The sequence below is a fragment of the Diabrotica undecimpunctata genome, chromosome 4, assembly GCF_040954645.1.
Source record: "Diabrotica undecimpunctata isolate CICGRU chromosome 4, icDiaUnde3, whole genome shotgun sequence".
NCBI classification, from domain to species: Eukaryota; Metazoa; Arthropoda; class Insecta; order Coleoptera; family Chrysomelidae; genus Diabrotica; species Diabrotica undecimpunctata.
The window spans coordinates 80,030,797-80,053,044 of record NC_092806.1 but is presented as its reverse complement, the minus strand read 5'-3'; the positions used below and the strand labels follow the sequence as shown (position 1 = coordinate 80,053,044).

General features: G+C 33.2%; 1 protein-coding gene across 11 annotated transcripts in view; it reads right to left on the bottom strand.

Moving 5' to 3' along the window:
• The window catches only part of CLS (cardiolipin synthase), a 332,416-nt gene that overhangs the window by 210,190 nt on the left and 99,978 nt on the right, over nt 1-22,248 (bottom strand). For 6 of the 11 annotated variants that reach the window (XM_072529827.1, XM_072529831.1, XM_072529829.1 and 3 more), the window contains exon 4: nt 1,648-1,808. The exons of 1 other annotated variant lie outside the window; for it this stretch is intronic. In XM_072529827.1, coding sequence (XP_072385928.1) covers nt 1,648-1,808 — 161 coding nt within the window. Of the gene's footprint in view, nt 1-491; nt 526-1,122; nt 1,166-1,647; nt 1,809-4,177; nt 6,964-7,015; nt 7,103-7,231; nt 7,313-22,248 lie in introns of those variants that run through there. 4 more of the 11 variants (XM_072529822.1, XM_072529824.1, XM_072529828.1 and 1 more) reach the window with 4 other exon arrangements.

Sequence of the window (22,248 nt, the reverse complement as noted above, 5' to 3'; positions counted from 1 at the left end):
TCAAATTACAAATGTAAATTTGTTTTTTTTTTCAACAAGCAAATAATTTAAATCGTTATGAGGAATTATCATTGTAGTTTAACAGGCAAAATGTGTTAAATATTTCAACAAAATTAAATAAAATTTGATATCCTTTGGACTAGTGAGACATTATAGTACTCGTGTAATAAATGTCTCACACAGAACCCCTTCTCGTAAGAAGTTAATTAGCAAAAATCATCTAAAATTTAAAATAAATGTATGTTTTATTACTCCATTAGAACAAAAAAAAAATTCTGTGTAGTGTCAGACAGTACAATAAATTGAAAATAAAAAATTATAATGTACTATTAGTCGATTATATTAGAATTTGAGGGAATGTTGAATGAAAGATATTTTAAAATTTTTAATTATGCCCGTACACACCTTGTACGAGTATAATTGTAGTATTTACCTCCAAAAGAAATTCCATTCCATTTATAAGGCTTGGAGGTGGACTCTCTTCTTTTATGAAGAGTCGATCGTTACTCACATGTTTTCCATTTCCTAAAGCAAAGCAAAGCAAACACATGGATAAGACAGAAAACCAAAGTCACCGATGTGGTGCAAAAATCATTAAAGTTGAAATGGGAATACGCTGGACATGTAGCTAGGAGCGATCTAAACAAATGGCACAGATCAATTTTAACCTGGAGACCATACCAACACAAAAGACCCAGAGGCAGACCTCCTATGAGATGGACAAATGATCTGAAAAGGACTGCCGGGAAAAATTGGCTACAAGTAGCGTACAATAAAAAACAATGGAAAGGAAGACTTGAAGAGGCTTATGTTCAGATGTGGGCGTGAATGGCTAGACGAAGAAAGCAAAGCATAAATTCATTCTCCTATGGTTGTGCATGTTTTGCAATATTTTTAACATAGTATTTTTAAAACAGATTTTGCAAAAAAAGTTAATTTTTAAACTAGGGAAGTGTCTTTCGAAAAAACCTTACGATTAGGTATACAAATATATATTTAGTTTAAACAGTTATTTAAAATTTTGCTAAGTAGAAATATTACAGTAATAAAGACATACTAAAGTAAATCAAAATGAATTTTACCATAATAATACAAGTATTACTTACCTGTTGCTGGCAGCGCAAAAATTCGTTTCGATCGTTCACTTATGATTTTTCAAAATTATCTGGGAAAAATTACCTGCTAAATTAAATATGCAACTAAACTATAATATACCTATTAAATCCGAGAACCCTAAACTGGTCAGTAAGTTTGTATGTCGGTCTTTGAACCCTACCCAAACCGATCGATATTTATGTACATACTGTGTTTTAAATAAATATATATATATATATATATATATATATATATATATATATATATATTTTGGCAACATCTAGTGATACTGTATTGACGCAAGAAACAATGATTTTACCTATAGAGGTTAAACTGTCTGGTAAGTGTAAAAAATTAAATATATAAAAAAATCGAAATATTAAAAAACTGACAACGGTGTCAAGCCTAAAAAGATACACTCAACGAATATACACGACTTATAATTTGAATATGATAGCATACTACTGCAACGTGAAAAGAGTTCAAAATGATGGCGGGATGTATATATATATATATATATATATATATATATATATATATATATATAATTACCATAATGCCTCCAAAGCAGGATGTCCAACATAATTAAACACTGGAGCAGCTAATGTTGATCCAATTAGCAATAGCTGTACAGCGGTATTAACTTTGCTTATAAATGTAGGAGCTAATTGGGCAGTTGCATGAGTCATATCAAAATATCTACTTAATGTTCTCTGGAAACAGAAGAATGTATCAACTTTAATAATGTTATTAAAACAGGAAATTTCAATTTTCTATTATTGTATGTTGTTAGATTGTATATGTTATATAGGATATTTACAGGGTGATTAAAGTTCAGTAGATCCACTGTAATAATAGATAGCAATAAAAGTTAATAACAGAAATTTTAGGCAACACCCTATATTTAATTTTATATTCAAAATCTTCACTTCCTTATCACAACCATATAAAGTTTTGTTCTGTTGTACAGAATATTTACAAAGTTATAACCACTTTTCTATGAAAATCGTAACAAGTATAACTGTATAATTACAAAGAAACACAATAACCATGTTCTATTTTTTTATTAATTGTCAAAATTTTTAAAAATGATTGATATTGCTGAATTTCTTTATATCGAATACAGGGTGAGTCAAAACGCAAGTACATTATGTTCTCAGTAATTTTATATAGAACACCCTGTATTCTATGTGACTATCGAAAAGTACCATTACACATACTTCAATTTTATTTAATATTCCCTACGAATAAATTTATTAGTTTTGAGATATTTTTATTTTTAAAAGCAAATTATTAATTAGGTGTCTAAATTTTTACAAATTTTAAGTAAGTCATGAATTGTCTAGAACTGACAGTTCACCATAATTGTTTGTGTATAAACTTACTAAAATAGTTGAAATGAATTTTACTGTTAAGGAAATTGTAGATATGATCTGGATATTGGAGGAATGCTAAACATGCGTTATTATAAGTAGGAATTTATCATGAATGGTTTCCTGATAGATGACAGCCTAAAACAGCAAGATTTAAAAGATTGAGGGATAGGTTTAAACGCAACGGTTCAGTTATTTATAAAAAACACGAACGAACAAAAAGTACTACTCTGAGAACGAAAAATTAAATAAATGTGTTGCTGGCAGTTACTTAAAAATCCACATACAAGTATACAGAGTACATATTTCCAAAGAAAATGAACTAACTTACTACTCTGTGCAAAAAACAGAATGTACCCTTATCGTAATCAATTGCACCAAGAATTAATTCAAGAAGATTTTGAACACAGAATCGTATTTAGTGAATGGACCTTAGAATGAATCAACAGGTAGCTTTCATCGATAATGTACTATATGGAGATGAATCTACGTTTCATAAATACGGTTCTGTTAATAAGCATAACTTTCATTATTATGCCACAATTAACCGATACCACATAGATAGACACAGTCAAAGTAGATGGTCGCTGAACGTGTGAGGAGGTATTGTTGGTAACCATGTCGTGAGACCATATTTTTTTGAAGAAAATCTAAATGGTGAGATATATTTAGTTTTTTTAGTAAATTAATTGCCCATATTATTGGAAGACGTTCCACTTCGTTTGAACAAATGTGGTTTTTGCATGACGGTGCTCCTGTTCACTATTATGCATTGATTCAAGGTGAACTTGACAATCAGTTTCCTGATATGGACTTATTTTTTGGGGTTACGTTAAGAATGAAGTTTATAAAATACCTCCAACAACAAGAGATGAGATGAAAGACAGAATGGGAAACTTATTTCGAAGTGTTAGTTTACAAATGCTTCGTAATGTAAGTGACTCTTACCAATGACCGTTTTCAGGCGTGCATAAATGTTTCAGGAGATCATTTTGAATACCTTATGTAATTAAATATTAAAAATATTTTATTAAAAGTGGTTTTTAATTTCTCCATAAATGTTGTGTTTTGTGTTGTAAAATTTATTAATAAATTATTTTTCTTTTTTATTTGTTACATTGTTACATTAATCACCGGATTAATAATCAGTAATGGAGAAATGTCTGTTTTAGACAATTCTGTCATGGCTTACTTAAAATTTGTAAAAATTTAGATACCTAATTGTGATACACTGGAATTAGTATTTAAGGAAATTGGAACCTGTATTTCTCTCTTGAACCCGGCCGAAGGGTCTCTCCCAGCCGCCATAGTTACAGTTCGAGGAAACTCAACTGTAATATCTACGATGCCCTTAAGGCTTATCCTCGAAAATCCTAACGGTTAAATCCAGTGGAATCTATATTTCAAAAATATCTTTCTTTACGAAAACAAAATCCATTCATGAAGAATATTCTAAACGTCATCTTGTACTAGAGTTGAGCTTTATACCTACTTACAACCGGGACACCCACCCCCTGTGGTGAAAAGTCTTGGGTCTATACAATAAAGCGAGCGGGTGGTCTTATATTCAGTGCGGTAATGGGGTAATTAGAATAATACGAGTATACCAGAGTAATATTATTTATTGAATAATTAATTCACAACTTAGCAAAGGTACAAACAGGTAACAAATAATCGTCCTGTAAATCATAACAATCAAATCGAAGACAAACTTTTATAAAATTTTATTACAAAATAATGTATAACAAGATATTTTGAGGTCACAGTATAGCTGAATTCGTTTTTTTTTGTCTTATATTTTCTTTTGTTTGTTTTTTTTGTTACTTTTTTTACTGATTGGCTTTGAACGTAGATTACAGTTTGATGATAAATATTCTGAAATGAAAAATTTTGATATGTGGTGAATAAAAACATTTATGAAATTAAAATGAAAGGATTTACGTCTATTAGGTTGCCAAAGACATTATTTCAAATGCTTATAAAGAAAATAATTTCACAGCCTATAGAATAGAAAAACAATCCATTGCAGGACAAGAATTAAACGAAATGCTTGCTTTAGATATTTGCCCATCAGAAATGTTTGTTCATCAGGAATATCGTTTTTTAGCTGCAACACCTGATCGACTCATAGGTAATATTATTGTCCAAATTAAATGACCAATTTCAGCAAAGATTTATGGCCTAAAGATGCAATAGAGAAGAAAATACTAAAGTATATGGAAGTGAAAGATAATATATATATTTTAAAGAGAAATCACGCATATTACTATCAAATTCACATAATAGAATTATGTGTAATGCTTCTTTAGAAGCTGTTTCAGATAAAAATTATAATAAAAATTTTGCAAGTTTGGTAGCATATTTTCCCACAGTTTTACATCTTTATAGATCTTTTCGAATAAAATACCTTTTGGGGTCCATATTGCAAAGTAACAGTATTCTCTATTAGATATAAATAACTGTCCTTGCACTTGATAGTAATAGGAATCAGTTGGTTTCAAATGCAATTGACTATCAATTAGTTGGCAAAATTGAAGTTTTTTTTGTTCAATAGCTTCTTCAGGCGTAAGTTCTCTTGCTTTATATGGACATTTGATTTCGACTACGCCTGAGTCACCTATTAAACCATCAGGACTAGCTGCAAGAAAGGAATATTCATTATGTATGAAAAGGCCTGATAGTTCAATATTTATATTTAAAATTGTTTCTAATATTTCTTTTGCTTTAGGTTCGTTCGCAATTCCGTATTCCGTAAATCTATTTCCACAAAACGTTGGATTCAATATTGCTTCCACTCTTTTAGTTCTGTCTGTTTTGTCTCGAAATTTACATATTTTTCCGAAATTGCTGGACGTTAATCGTTGTTGACGTTCAATAAACCATGCAGCACTGTTATTTTGAGTCGTTGTATTATTAAAAATCTCTGTTCTTTCTGAGATATTTTTTTGTAATTTTTTTTTTTAAATTTCAGTTTTTTTGCTTCGAAGTCTTCATCTGACAACTGAACTAACTCTTCTGCATTTAGGTCATAGTCTTTATCAGACTGATTATTACTTTGTTTTTTAATATATTTTTTTGTCTTTTTGTTTGTTGGACCCATTTTTAAATTTTTTTTGAGCAAATAAATTTTTATAATAACCAGTTGCTTTTACTGCGGCTGCTGCCGCCAAACATCTTAACCGATAGCCACCTCTCTTGGTGTGATTTACACGTTTACCTCCAACAAATTTTGTTATAATAGAATTGAAGGTTTCGGCGTTATTATTGGTGGCACTTTTTATCAAACTTGTTGCTGATATTTAAGCCTATTGTTGAATGATATAATATCGGACAACAAACCACACTCTTGCATTTCAGGAATGTAATTAATTTCCTGGTCCAAATTTTGTTTTTTACAAAAATAAGGGGCACAATTTTTTTGATCACCGAACACGTAATACGCAGTGTTTTCATATCTTGTTGTAAACGAAGAATTTTTAGATTGTCACTGGAATTGTTTTCCCGGTGATATTTGACAGCACAGTCAATTGCCGTTCGTAGGCGTTGTATATTACTTTTCAGTACAGATCTTAATAGTAAAGGAATAGCTTTTCCCGCAGAACTGTGTTTTTTTGAAGACTGTTCTCTTAATCGATTGACAAAATTGCGTAACACATGGTTTTTGCACTCGATTTTCTCAATAAAAAAGTTATTGCCGTACGGCTTGGCTTCACATATTTTTTTGTATGTACTGCTGTCACCATCAGCAATAAAATATTTATATTTTAAGTTATGCATTTGTATGCTCTGTTCTTCTACAAAACCTTCTACAACAATTGCACTTTCCATCGCAGTCGAAATACTGTTATAATTTTTGTAACATACGTGTGGAGTAATAGGATTTTTTGACGCACACACACAACAATACTTGTTTTTTACACCTAAGTACAATAGCTTACCAGTTCTTTTTCCGATAATACAAGCCACACCCGAATTGGCCGAAAATACAGATTTATTTGATCTTCTTGCCCATGCACCATCAGCTATTACACTAATAACAGCTTTGTTGTCTTCTGGATCAACTTCACCCCCTTCACCCCCACTTTCTTCCTCTTTTCCAGCAGCTAACATCAACTCCATGGCTATATTATAGAAACTGTCCATGAGCTTCTCTTCTGTTTTTTTGTAGATGCTCTCTAACATCACTGACATATTAAGGGTCGAACACCATTCTTTTAAACTGGAATATCCTAACCCAACCGATATCACTCCAGTTACAGCAGCAGTATTGATTGGAATCTGTTGCGCATGTGGATCATCCGTTGAAACTTCCACAGTCGATTTGCAGATATTACATTGAAATAAAAAAGTTGATTCCAATCCCTTTCTGGTTTCTTTTAACAGCTCTACTGTGCTACCATCACAAGAAAATAGTCCACAGTGTGTAAAACTTAGCAGAGCTTTGGAAAAATGATAGACGTCTATAATTCTTCTTCCACAAATTTTAGAAGATGACCTAAAAATAAAATGTTTATGCTCCAACTCTGCCGAAAATATATTTTACTTACAAAGTTTCCATTTGCCCTGATTTTTCAAGAATCTGAAACTCTTTAGAAACGACTTCTGTTCGAATTCCAGAATCCACTTGGCCATGTCTACAAAAAAGCAATTTTGTTATTAAGAGAGTCAATGGTTTTTTGCTTACGGAAAAATTCAAACAAGATAGAACTTTTTGTAATTTCGTTAAGAAATATTTAATAAACAACATATCAAAAAGTTCTTACACATACGTACTCGTTGAAGGATGAACTTCACTTTCAAGTGCCGTGTTCGAAATTTCATCCACATAATCAAGATTGGCTTTCCTAAAAAATTATAATTCTATTACTTTCTGGAGTTTTTCATTTCAACAAATGCAAATGGGACAAATTTGTTTGTCAACAATAGAAACAGCAAAGAGAATAGCAGGAAATGGATCAGCCTTTCTCAGAAATGTAATTTGATTACCCTATTTTATTTCGACAATATAATTTGGTATTTCCACGACAAAATTAAAAAATATATAGAAATTTGATGTATAGAAATATATGTGAAATATGGATCATGAAGAATAATATGATGGACAATTTAGGATGTGACTCAGGTATATAATAAAGTATGGCAAAGACGCCATAACTATAAACTAAGACTATATTTACCAAAACGATACTCTCAAATAATTGAATCCTGCATCTTGGAAAGATATTTCAGAATTAAACAGGAAGATACATACACGGAACTGAAAGAAATTATAGCAGGGCTGCCACAAAGAAGTGTCTTTACCTTTTGTATACGTGTTATATTATTGTCCTAGAAAATAATACAATTGCAACATTTACCTTTAATACTGCTATCATAGCAATATGCACAACCAGCGAGGAAGCGACAGAGAAATTACACAGATGTTAATCAAATATATACTCCAGGGAAATAAGCAAAAAATAGACCATGTTCGCGACACTCAATAATCCAGGTCGCTGACAACTTTTTAGTTATTGTAGACCTCTAGAAAGAAAACCTACTTGTTTCCTGCCTTGAATTTAGAGCCGTTTTTAATTATTAACAATTTAATGAAAAAAACGCGATTTTTTCAATGATTATTAATGATACTAGTATTAAAAAAAAAAAGATTTTTGGAAGAAAATTATTTTTTCACGAATTGTTTAAACAAACTAGACTATTCATTAATTAATATACAGTGAACAGCTAAATTATAGAATATTATCATTATTTCGAGAACCGTCGAGTTTTGAGGGAAATCCCGAAGCAGGTCGATGTTTGTTATAAAATACCCATGTTATAACGTACATGGAGTAGGGATGATGTCACCGGTGTAGGTGTAGTGATGTAATCATTAATTTTTTTAAATAGAAATCGGTATAATGCGACACATTTAAACGAGAATTTAATTCTCTATTTAACGACATTACATTTTTAACTAAAATATTTTTTTAAGCGTACAAAAACAATTTTTTTTAATTTATATATATATATATATATATATATATATATATATATATATATATATATATATATATATATATATATATATATATATTCGGTTTTTTATAACGTCTTACGACGTTGTCCGACTCCCAAACGCCACTGTATTCTGTCTTGAGTTAGGTTTTCGTTCAGATTTCGAGCGCTAATCGCTTTCCTAACTCCCAGGTTCCAGCTCTGTGGTGGTCTTCCTCGTTTCCTCTTCTCTGGGGGTTGCCACATCATCGTTTTTTTAGGCAATCTTTCGTCCCCCATTCGGCTCACATGCCCATACCATATGAGCTGTTTTCTCTCAATATCCTCAACTATAGTGCCCTCTATACCCATTTGTTGTTTTATCACTTCATTCCGTATTCTGTCGGCTCTTGATATTCTCATCGATCTTCTGATGGCATCCATTTCCGTGGCTTCGACCTTTTTCTTATATTTTTCGGTTATTCTCCATGTCTCAGCTCCATAAAGTAGGCTAGTTTTAACCATTGTCTCATAGATGTTCCATTTTCTTTTCTTTGATATTTCTTTACTCCATAGAATTCCGTTCAAACATGCTATAGCTCTTCGTGCTTGTACAATTCGATGTTCTATTTCTCGTTCGTCTTTTCCACTACGGTCGAAGATGACGCCCAGGTATTTATATTCGTTGCATGGATTTATTTTTTGATTGTCATCGATATCGAGTTGTTCTGCTTCAGCTCCAATTGAGAGGTATTTTGTCTTTTCTAAATTGATATTTAATCCCCATTTCTGGTATTCTTCAATTAGTTTTCTAAGCATGTATTCCATGTCATCTTTGTCATTTGAGATCACCACCTGATCATCTGCAAACTGTAAAGTATATATGTAATCCTGATCGTTCAATTTTATACCCATTCCTTTGACTTTCCTTTTCCATTGTTTCAGAGCTGCAGAGATATAAATCTTAAATAGAGTCGGAGAGATACAACATCCTTGTCTGAGACCCTTAGTAACTGCAAATTTTTCAGCTAAGAGGTTTCCGAATTTCATTTGGGAGTTTGAACCATAATATAGATCTTTGAGAGCACTAACCAATGTTTGATGTATGTTTGATGTGCCCAGGACTTCCCATAGTTTATTTAGCGAGACTGTGTCATATGCCTTCTCAAGATCTACAAAAGTCATATGTAACTCTCTATTTGTCACAATTTTCTTTTCTATAATTTGTTTAAGACAGAAGATGTTATCTGTACATAAACGACCTGCTCTAAATCCTCCTTGTTCTTCGTCTTCAGACGATTGATAATCTTCCTCTATCAGGTCCCGTAGTATTCGACCGTATAGTCGACTCATTGAACTTGTGACCGATATCCCTCTATAGTTTTTACAATTTCTCCTGTCACCTTTTTTATATATTGGGGTCATATATGCTGTTTTCCATTCATCTGGTGTTGGATGTCCATTAATATATTCGTTAAATATCACCGTGATCATTCTGTGTAATTTCTCTGAGCCATTCTTTATTAATTCCGTAGTTACTCCCTCTGGTCCACTTGCTTTCCCATTCTAAACTTTTCCCACTAAATTACAACTAATGATTTAATTAATAATGTACTTTAAAGCAACCAAATTATGCATAATTATTTTAAATTAAATGTTCCAAATGCCATGAATCGGTTTCTTGACAATATGCGAATCTACGGACACATTTATCAAGTACATTGCGGATGACTTCTGGAGTAATTAGACTCATTTCATGCCTAATTCTATCTTTTAAGTCCTGTAAGTTTTGGGGTCTATTGACATAAACTTTTGATTTAATATAACCCCACAGGAAAAAGTCTAGAGGTATTAGATCTGGCGACCTTGCTGGCCACTCTATAAAACCTCGTCTTCCGATGCACCTCCTGGGAAAGCAATGATTTAAAAATTGACGTACTTCACGTGCGTAATGCGAAGGGGCTCCATCTTGTTGAAACAAGATATTTTCACTAGGTAAATTTGGATTATTGGCATTTGGATACATGTTAGCAAAGACAGGTATAAGTTGATTTCTCAAAAAAGTTAAATAACGTTCTTCTGTTAGTTTTTCTTCAAAGAAAAAAGGGCCAATGATTCTGTCATTAATGATCCCTGCCCATACATTTACTTTCTGAGGATATTGCGTGTGTGACTCAGTCATCCAATGTGGGTTTTCTTGACTCCAATATCTGCAATTTTGACGATTCACGGTACCATGTATAAAAAATGTGGCTTCATCGGAAAAAAGGATTTGATTGATGAAATGTGGATTGCGGATACATAAATCCTGCATAATTTCAGAAAATTGAAGCCGGCGATCGGCATTTAAAAACGACCGTCCAATCAAAAAGCTTAAATTGTGTTTACCATGATTTTGGAAAAGCCTAATTTCGGTTTCAGAGAAAACTAAATAGCTTACTTTAAAATTGGTTTTTTTCAATACATCATTTATACATATTTCAAAAGATTAAAATATGGTCATTTAATAGGTACTCGACTATACAAACAATGAAAAGATTAACTTACAGGTAAAATGTCTTCTAATTCTAAACAAAGGTTTTTTGATAATTTTGTTTGAAATGGAAAAGGGTCGTTTGCCAAACAAATTTCTATTCTTATCTACACTAAATCTTATCTTAAATTACTATATACAATTTGTCTATATTGCTATCTTGAAATTTTATTTGGATGGATTTTTTTTATTTATTTTTCTTTGGTTGGAAAAGAAAAAGTATGACAAATCCCCGCCTTTGCATATGATAAAAATTACTGAATTATGCAGGGATTTTTCTCTATGCAAAAACAATACCAGCATTTTATTCATAATATTTGTAAACATCGTTGATATTATAAATTCCCCTAATCTTGTCTGATTCTATGTGCTTCAACTCATAACTATTTATCCCATTCTCATTGTTTACTATGTACGGACCCTCAAAAACAGGCATTAACTTTCCGCACACGTTGCTAGGTATGTTGGACACGCGCAATGCTCTCACCATAACCTATATACAATTTGTCTATATTGCTATCTTGAAATTTTATTTGGATGGATTTTTTTTTATTTATTTTTCTTTGGTTGGAAAAGAAAAAGTATGAAAGTATGACAATATATATATATATATATATATATATATATATATATATATATATATATATATATATATATATATATAGAAAAGAAATTTAATCTTTGCAGATAAGTAAAATAGTAAACTCTTAAATATTGGGGAAATCTGCAAAAAAGACTCTAATGAGTATCAATTGTTTCACCGAACGTTTTCGCCAGAGAGAATTAATTTGGCTTCTTCAGGGCTGAAAGAGAATAAATTATAATTAGCTACCATATATTATCTATTAAAACATTATTGATCTTACCGTAACTTAGAATTGTAGAGTTAGAATATTAAAAAATATAAAGATTCATAAGAACTACTGAATTTGTCAGCGCTTGCGTTCTGGCTAAAACAGAACCTCACTTTTAAACTTTCTAAAAATCAAAAATTTAGTTATTGCCGACAATTCAAAGAATTACCTCCTTTTAAATGTAGTTACATTGGGTTTTTCGATTAACCTTGGGTATACCTTTGCGTGTTAAGTTCAAAGCTACCATACATTTCAAACCTTAAAAAAACTTTTTTTGCACATAGTAAAAAAAAACACCACTATGTTACTAGCAAAGTATTCTAACTCTACAATTCTAAGTTACGGTAAGATCAATAATGTTTTAATAGATAATATATGGTAGCTAATTATAATTTATTCTCTTTCAGCCCTGAAGAAGCCAAATTAATTCTCTTTGGCGAAAACGTTCGGCGAAACAATTGATACTCATTAGAGTCTTTCTTGCAGATTTCCCCAATATTTAAGAGCTTACTATATATATATATATATATATATATATATATATATATATATATATATATATATATATATATACAGATTGAACGAATTTAAAACGGAACATACGAAATCAATGTATTTCGGCTCAACTCCGCTCTAGGTGGTTGGCCAACAAAAGGTGGTCAAATAATTATATTATAAAAATCCAATACTTCAGCGGGCTGCTTGATTCTGAATTCATTCAAGAACAAGTCAAAACTCCACCCAAATAGGTTGCCTAGAATCACTGTGAAAACTAGACTACACAAGCAGTTATTATGCTGTCAAACCACTTATCGCTTCCTTATAGTCCAAGAGATAGAGCCGAAATTTTGAACTGATCAGTAATATGACATTTCTCTATTGGAATATATTCATTGTAACTGGGTTAAGACTTTGCCTTACAGGCGGACGCCCCTCGTGATACAGGGGGTGGCTATACAGGAATAAAGTTGTAATTTTTTTCAGAAAAATTAACGATCTATAATATGGCTGAAAATTTGCCCAGAGTAAGATCTTGGTATCTTCTTCTTATGGTGCCGTGCACCTATAGTGCGTTGGCGAATTATCTTAAGGTCAGACGTCTGTCTTTTGCGGCATGCAAAAGTTCGCCAGTGTTAGTTACGCCTGTCCAGTTCTTTATATTTCGCAGCCACGACATTTGTTTGCGACCTACTCCTCTCTTGCCCTCAATCTTTCCTTGGATAATTAGTTGAGGGATAGCGTATTTTTCCCCTCTCAGGATGTGGCCCAGGTATCCAATCTTTCGTGCCTTGATCAAGCTGAGCAATTCTCTCTCAGTATTTGCTCTTCTTAGGACTTCCTCGTTTCTCACCCTATCTGTCCATGGTATGCGGAACATTCTTCGCAAGGTCCACATTTCGAAGGCTTCCAACTTGTTAATGGAAGATATTTTCAACGTCCATGTCTCCATGCCGTATAACAATATGGACCATACATAGCACTTAACCATTCTGTGGTCTTGGTATAACCAAACCAGACCAGGTTCTGATCTTGGTATAACCAGACGAAATCCCAAAGGGCGGACACGAGAGTGGATACATAAGGGGTGACGGACAGGGGTGAAATTGCAATTTTTTGGGGAAAAATTAACGATAAGTAATATGTCCGCCATTTTCATGGCTCATTATTTAGCCCCTAAAAACTCTAAATCCAAAAGGGCGGACAGCTGGGTTGGTACAGAGAGCCATAAAACGGGGTCAAATGTACCACTTGCCTGCGCATTTTAGGTCTCGGTAACAATTTTCAAACTGATTTTATTATAATATTTTTATACCGATTGATTTGAAAATTTGTATGCTCACTTCTGTTACTATTCTGAGAAGCGTCAAGTAGAGTTTTCCTCAAAATTTTCCAAAAAAATTTCCGTAAATGAAAATTTTCGTAATTTTTTGAGGTAAAATCTAATTTATAAAATCCTTTCGATTTTCTGTAAGTTATACCATGATTTTTTTCAAAAAATTTTCAAACGATTTTTACGATAAGAAAAAAAAAATTAGAAAAACTTTTCTAAAACATTTGATAAAACTCTACGTCATCGTCTGAATCTTTTATAGAATATTTTGTAGTTTTAAAATGATATTATGATAATGTTTTTTTTTTCAAACTAAAGTCATATTTACTTTACAAATCACATTTTTTTCTTAAATATAAATATTTTACGAATTAATTTTTAATTGAATAAATGTTTGATATTTGATATTTTATTAAATTAAAGTAATTTTATAATGTTAACTATTAAATATTTTTGGTATAACAAATAGTAATTTTACTTATTTTTTATTACAATAAAAAGGTTTTTAAATTTATATTGCATAAATAATGGTTGTTCAGATATAAGAAAAATTTGATTTATTATTACATTAATAATCAAATACAAAATATATTATTTCTATTTATCAATAGGTAAAATTCAATTTGTAGAATTCCTTTAACATTTTACAAATAATTATTAATAAAAATCAATAGTGGAATTATCAATTTTTTAAGTTTTGAAATTTACTTTGTACTTAGATATTTTCAATATTTTTTTTAACTTTCAAATTAATTGAATTTTTTTTTTCATTAGTTAATTATAATTTATAATTTTACAAATTCTGTTTGGACATTAATTTTGCATCATTATTATTTTAAAATATTAAAATAATAATGATGCGCGTTCCATTTAGATCAGTAATTCTAGACGCATGCGCTAAATGTAATAAGTATCAAGATGCTTTTATCCAACTTGGTGAAACTGACTTCGATTGTAATGAAGTTTTTGAAACCTTAGAAACTTTCATATGTCACTTATATGGAACAGGACTGACGAGAACAATTCCAAAAAGAAAAGTAAACGATGTCAGATTTTCACTATTTAACCGGCAGTATAAGTTGCATGATATGAACGAGCCTTTAAAAAAAAAAAACTAAAAAATTTCGATGCTTCAAGCTTACCACCATGTCAAGATGAATTACACCAACATCTACTGCGAGCCCATTATATTTCAAATATTTGGACAAATGCTCATAAAAAAGTACCAACAGAATTGATTGTTGAAGAACATGGTTGGGAGTTTGAAGATGAAACATATAAATTCAAATGGTTTAGTGGACCTCAGATGTCAGAATCAATTCGAGAAGTAGTGATTGAAAATGAAGCAGATAATGAATGTGATATTATTGAAAGTGAAAGTGACGAAGATGATGAATGTGATGACATCAGTGAGAGTGAGAAAAATGACGAAATTTTTAAAGTTTTTCTAAATTTTTTTTTCTTATCGGAAAAATCGTTTGAAAATTTTTGGAAAAATTCATGGTATAACTGACAGAAAATCGAAAGGATTCTACAAATTAGATTTTACCTCAAAAAATTACGAAAATTTTCATTTACGGAAATTTTTTTGGAAAATTTTGAGGAAAACTCTACTTGACGCTTTTCAGAATAGTAACAGAAGTGAGCATACAAATTTTCAAATCAATCGGTATAAAAATATCATAATAAAATCAGTTTGAAAATTGTTACCGAGACCTAAAATGCGCAGGCAAGTGGTACCTTTGACCCCGTTTTATGGCTCTCTGTACCAACCCAGCTGTCCGCTCTTTTGGATTTAGAGTTTTTAGGGGCTAAATAATGAGCCATGAAAATGGCGGACATATTACTTATCGTTAATTTTTCCCCAAAAAATTGCAATTTCATCCCTGTCCGCCACCCCTTATGTATCCACTCTCGCGTCCGCCCTTTGGGATTTCGTCTAGTTATACCAAGATCTTACTTTGGGCAAATTTTCAGCCATATTATCGATCGTTAATTTTTCCGAAAAAAATTACAACTTCATCCCTGTATAGCCATCCCCTGTACCACGAGGGGCGTCCGCCTGTAAGACAAAGTCTTAACCCAGTTACAATGAATATATTCCAATAGAGAAATGTCATATTACTGATCAGTTCAAAATTTCGGCTCTATCTCTCCGACTATTAGGCAAGCTCCTCTTTCCTTTAAAGGAGACAGATAGTTGAACGATATTTTATACAATGTCTATCACCGGGTATGGATTTATTTTTGTCCAAGTTTTATATTGGTCCACTATTTCAAATGCAGTTCAAACAGACATATATTAAATTGTATGTTCCGTTTTAAATTCGTTCAATCTGTATATATATATATATATATATATATATATATATATATATATATATATATATATGTATATATACAGGGTGTCCCGGAAAATAGTGCGTTCCTTAAAGGTATGGGCTGAGTGTAGCATTTAAAACAAAAAGTCTTATACTTAACGTAGTACTTACTCAAGACGTAGTTAATCTATTTGGTAAGTTTTTCTCAACTACATATTCTAATTCTAAAATTAATCAGACCCCAATTTTTAACTATCAGCAGAGTGTAAATGTGAATAATTATAGTATTGAGGTCTCTGACATAATTGATAGTGTTTTAAAGATGCCTTGGAAATTATCGCTTGGACCAGATTGTTTGCCAGCTTATGTTCTCAAGCATTGCATTTTTACTCTTGTAAAACCTATCTGCTACTTATTTAATTCCTCATTGAGTACCGGCTTCTTTCCTGATCTTTGGAAGACTAGTTATTTAACACCAATTTTCAAATCTGGTAATAAAAATGATGTTGAAAATTATCGAGCGGTTTGTAACCAATCTGTATTACCCAAACTTTTTGAGTGTCTTGTAAATAACTTTTTGACATGGAATTGTAAAGATTTAATTGATGTTGGACAACATGGCTTTTCTAAAGGTAAGTCTACATGCACGAACTTAATATTGTATACGAATTTTATAGCTAATTCAGTGGAACAGAAGGGTCAGGTTGACGCTATCTACACAGACTTCTCAAAAGCCTTCGATAGAGTTAACCATGATCTGCTTATTGCTAAATTAAATGGCTATGGATTTGCAGGTAAAATAATTGAGTGGATAGGTAGTTATATATCTGGTAGATGTCAGTATGTTAAATATGGAAATTGTTTATCTCAACGAGTATCTGTAACCTCAGGAGTTCCTCAGGGGCATCATATTGGACCTCTCTTATTTAATATATTTGTTAATGATATATCCTCAGTGATTAAAAATAGTAAATTTCTAATGTTTGCTGATGACCTTAAAATATTTCGAATAGTTAATGACCTAGTTGATGCCTCTTTGTTACAGAATGACATTAAAAGCTTAGCTAGTTGGTGTGAGGCAAACATGCTATACTTAAATATACAAAAATGTTTTAAAATTACTTTTGGAAGAACAAGAGAGTTTGTAAATTATGATTATTGTATAAATAATGTACCTTTAGAGGCACGTCATAATATTAAAGATTTAGGTATAAATTTTGATTCTAAACTAACTTTTAAATATCACATTAACGAAACTTCAGCTAAAGCTTTAAAAATGTTGGGATTTATTCTTAGAAACTGTAATCAGTTTTCAGTACAAACTTTAAAAATGTTATACTGTAGTTTAGTTCGATCAGTTTTGGAGTATGGTTCTCTCATTTGGTCTCCTTCATATAACAGTTGTAACGATCCTCTCATCGTTTAACAGTTCGAACCGTGGGAGTGTCAATATTTGCGCATCCACTTCTACAACGTGACGGCGTAGGGGAATTCAAACGGCTATTTAAGGCGTGTGTGTTGCCGAGAGGGGGCATTTGGGCCTGTAGGACCCATCGCCGGCTCTTCGGGCTTCTTCCTATCCCCGGAATTGGATCGGGTATTCACCATCTTTGGTTTGTCGCTGGTATAAAGGTTAAATACTACCGCTGTTATAAATAACAGTTCCAGTGACAAATATCTGTTATAGGTAACGGTTCCAAGGAACAGTTACAAAGTAACAGAGCAAAAATGGAAAAACAGATAGGTAAAAATGATCTAAGTATTCCTTGGCTTACGGAAGGAATAACTTAGTAAACAATTAAATTAAATGGTATAAAAATATAATGCAAAGAAAAAAATGTTTCTAAGTGTTTCTTGACTTACGGAAGAAACAACTTAGGACAGAAATATAGATAAATGAAATATGTAAATGTGAGAGTAAAATATGGAAATATTTCTAAGTGTTTCTTAACTTACGGAAGAAACGACTTAGAGTGGAAAAATAAAATACTCAAAATATAAAACGAGAAATGCAAAAATGAAACAGATTATAGAAATATGTCTAAGTGTTTCTTGACTTACGGAAGAAACAACTTAGAATAGAAAATAAACAAGAGAATCAAATATAGTAAAATAAATGCACAAATATTTATAAGTGTTTCTTGACTTACGGAAGAAACGACTTATAAAAGAAAATAAGAAAAATCAAATATAGAAAAGATGTGAAAATATTGCTAAGTGTTTCTTGACTTACGGAAGAAACAACTTAGCATAAAATAGAAAATGAAAGAAACAAATGTATTAAGTATTTTCTTAACTTAAGAAAAATATCTTAGATAAAATATCGGAAATAATAATGCAACAATGATTATGAAAATATTTCTAAGAGTTCTTTGACTTACCGGAAAAGAACGGCTTAGACAAACAATTAAAATAACAAGTCAAATATTCAGAGAAATATTTCTAAGAGTTCTTTGACTTACCGGAAAGAACTACTTAGACAAAGTACAAATCAAAATATAAAATATAAAAAGCAAGATAAATATTTCTAAGTGTTCTTAACTTACGGAAGAACAACTTAGACACAAAATACAAGAAAAATAAACAATCAAAATAACCAATTAAAATATCAAACAATCAGTATATGAACAAATATAGATCAAAGTAATATTCTAACCTGAAAAGGTCTGAATATACAATAATGCTAAAATAAAAATGGTATATAATAAATCAGAAATAAAACAATAACTTAGTAGGAACAATAATAGCACCGACTAGGTCTACAGTAGAAGAGGCAAGCTCGACTGATCAATGAGAGAAAATCTACCTGCTTTTATGTAAAACAAATCCTTTGTTTTACGTAGCGAAAGTGGAATTTCCCTGCATCGAATCAATTAGAAATTTGGATTTGGCCAACCTTGGAATTCCCAAGTATTTTAACCGATATCCAAATTCCTTGATGCGTCGAGGACATCCCCCCTCCTCTGAAAGACCTAACGGTGCTAAGAAAATTTATTAAAACAATAGAAAAATACAATTTAAGAATAAAAAAAAATACAATAATAAAATTTTTACCCTAAAAGAATATAATGTAAAAGACTTAAGATAAAAAAAAACTAAGATATTGTACTTAAGATATTTGAACTTAATTGTATATGGTCCAGTAGGCCCAGGTGGTCCAGTTGGTCCAGGTGTGCCGGGTGGCTCGTCTGCTTCCGTCAGGGCTACTTTATTCACCCTGAGGAGGTCCTACGACGTCGTGAAGATATAAGGCTACTCAATTCACCTTGATATCTCCACGTGTCGTAATGGGACCTTATCCTTGTTCATCTTTGGCGGTCGGCTGCGCTGTGGTTCCTTCATCCCGTCCGTCCGGAGGGGTCAGGGTCCTATGGTCAGCATCGTCCACCATCGTGAACTCTTGGAGGAGATTCTCTTCAATCTCGCTCCTGGGTACGTCTTCGGAGGTTTGCTGCTCGCGTCTTCGAAGTCGTTTCTTTCTCTTGTGTGTCCGGTGACTTCTCCGGATTTCCTCTCGGAGTGGTATGTCGACCGGACCGTCGAGGATGGGGTCGGTGTCCTCCTCCTCGTCGCCGTGCTCCATTGTCTCTATCAATAGAAGGCATTCGGCGTCTGGCATGTCATCTGCTGTCAGGCTAGGTTCTTCCTCCTCGTCGACGTCCTCCATCGTCTCTAGTAATTGAACGCCGTAGGCTTCTTCTTCTTCGGGCGTGCCTGTACTGATGTCCGCTGTTTCGGTTTCTTCAGTGGTCGGCTGACGTGGACGGTTGTCTAATATTTCATTGTCCTCTTGGGTTGACTGCTCTGCTTGTTGGGATGGGGTTTGATGGAATTCCAGCTGTTGTGGTTTGGCTTGCATTTCTGCTGGGGTCGCCCAGTAGATGGTGGTTCGGCAGGCAGTACCAGCGTGTAGACATTTTCGGGGTATGTCTACATTGGCCTCTTCCTGCTCCAACCAAGGCATCCCTAACACAACGTCGTGGTTCAAATCCTCCATAACCATGCAGTTTACAGTCGTGTCCAGAGTGTCAATGTTCATATTGACTGCAGCAGTCCCTAGGGTGCGGGATGTGCTGCCCGTGCATGCCAGCTGAACCAGTCCTGGTCCTCGTTGCAGGTCCCGTCTCTGGATCAACCTCTGGTGAACGAAGTTCCCGGAGGCACCGGTGTCGACCAAAATCTTCACTTGCTGCCCGTTGATCCTTCCATAGAGTTGGGGGAGGCCTGCTGTCGAGGGTTGTACCTGAATAGGATTCAGTTGGGGCACCATCTTCACAACAGGGTTCAGTTGGCGCCCCGATTGGCGTTTCCCTGGTTCTGTGGGGTTGGAGGTGGTGGTTGATCCATTGATGGCATCCTGTACTGTCCGCTGGGGTTCCTCCATTGGTCTATCGCCTCAGGGTGTCGTGGAGCGTTATCCTGACGTAGGGGACGGTACGGCTGTTGTTGCTGCTGCTGCTGCTGGGGTTTGCCGGTCCGGCGGATGTCACATTCCATGCCCTGGGCGATTGTCAGAAGGTCTTCCTCGGTTCTGGGGATGTTCGCTCTCAGGCAGATCGCGATGTCGGGTCTCAGTAAGTTCGCTATCGTTATACACCTCTGGTCCTCGGGGGTATGTGGCATGAGACGTCTGAATAAGGCAGATTTCTGGTTAATGAACTCCTCCGTGGATTCGTCTCTACGTTGATGTTCTCCATGAAGCTTCGACGTCAGGGTTGAAATTGCGGCAGGGTCATTGTATCTCCTTAGTAGACGGTCTCGAAATGTGGTGTATGGCAGGTCCGTGTATGAGAATTTCTGAGCCCATTTCTTCGCATCGCCGTGGAGGGAATTGTCTATGAGGTAGTCGATCCATTGGTCCTCGTCTACCTTATGTTTGATTAAGAAGGTCTCGGCTTTGGTTAGAAAGCTGAGAGGGTTTTCAGTGTCTCGGCCTGAGAACTGAGGGGGCTTCATATATGAAATCCTGGGCTTCGGTGGCTCAGGATGAGGCATCTGGGGTGTGGTGCCTTGAGTGGTCGATAGGGCCGTCATCGCTTGCATAAGGGCAGAGATGAAGTCAGCTGTGGAAGGCTGGCTCGAAGACGGTCCTGGGGTCGTGGATTCGGTTTTAGTGGGTTGGGCGCCATGTTGCCGAGAGGGGGCATTTGGGCCTGTAGGACCCATCGCCGGCTCTTCGGGCTTCTTCCTATCCCCGGAATTGGATCGGGTATTCACCATCTTTGGTTTGTCGCTGGTATAAAGGTTAAATACTACCGCTGTTATAAATAACAGTTCCAGTGACAAATATCTGTTATAGGTAACGGTTCCAAGGAACAGTTACAAAGTAACAGAGCAAAAATGGAAAAACAGATAGGTAAAAATGATCTAAGTATTCCTTGGCTTACGGAAGGAATAACTTAGTAAACAATTAAATTAAATGGTATAAAAATATAATGCAAAGAAAAAAATGTTTCTAAGTGTTTCTTGACTTACGGAAGAAACAACTTAGGACAGAAATATAGATAAATGAAATATGTAAATGTGAGAGTAAAATATGGAAATATTTCTAAGTGTTTCTTAACTTACGGAAGAAACGACTTAGAGTGGAAAAATAAAATACTCAAAATATAAAACGAGAAATGCAAAAATGAAACAGATTATAGAAATATGTCTAAGTGTTTCTTGACTTACGGAAGAAACAACTTAGAATAGAAAATAAACAAGAGAATCAAATATAGTAAAATAAATGCACAAATATTTATAAGTGTTTCTTGACTTACGGAAGAAACGACTTATAAAAGAAAATAAGAAAAATCAAATATAGAAAAGATGTGAAAATATTGCTAAGTGTTTCTTGACTTACGGAAGAAACAACTTAGCATAAAATAGAAAATGAAAGAAACAAATGTATTAAGTATTTTCTTAACTTAAGAAAAATATCTTAGATAAAATATCGGAAATAATAATGCAACAATGATTATGAAAATATTTCTAAGAGTTCTTTGACTTACCGGAAAAGAACGGCTTAGACAAACAATTAAAATAACAAGTCAAATATTCAGAGAAATATTTCTAAGAGTTCTTTGACTTACCGGAAAGAACTACTTAGACAAAGTACAAATCAAAATATAAAATATAAAAAGCAAGATAAATATTTCTAAGTGTTCTTAACTTACGGAAGAACAACTTAGACACAAAATACAAGAAAAATAAACAATCAAAATAACCAATTAAAATATCAAACAATCAGTATATGAACAAATATAGATCAAAGTAATATTCT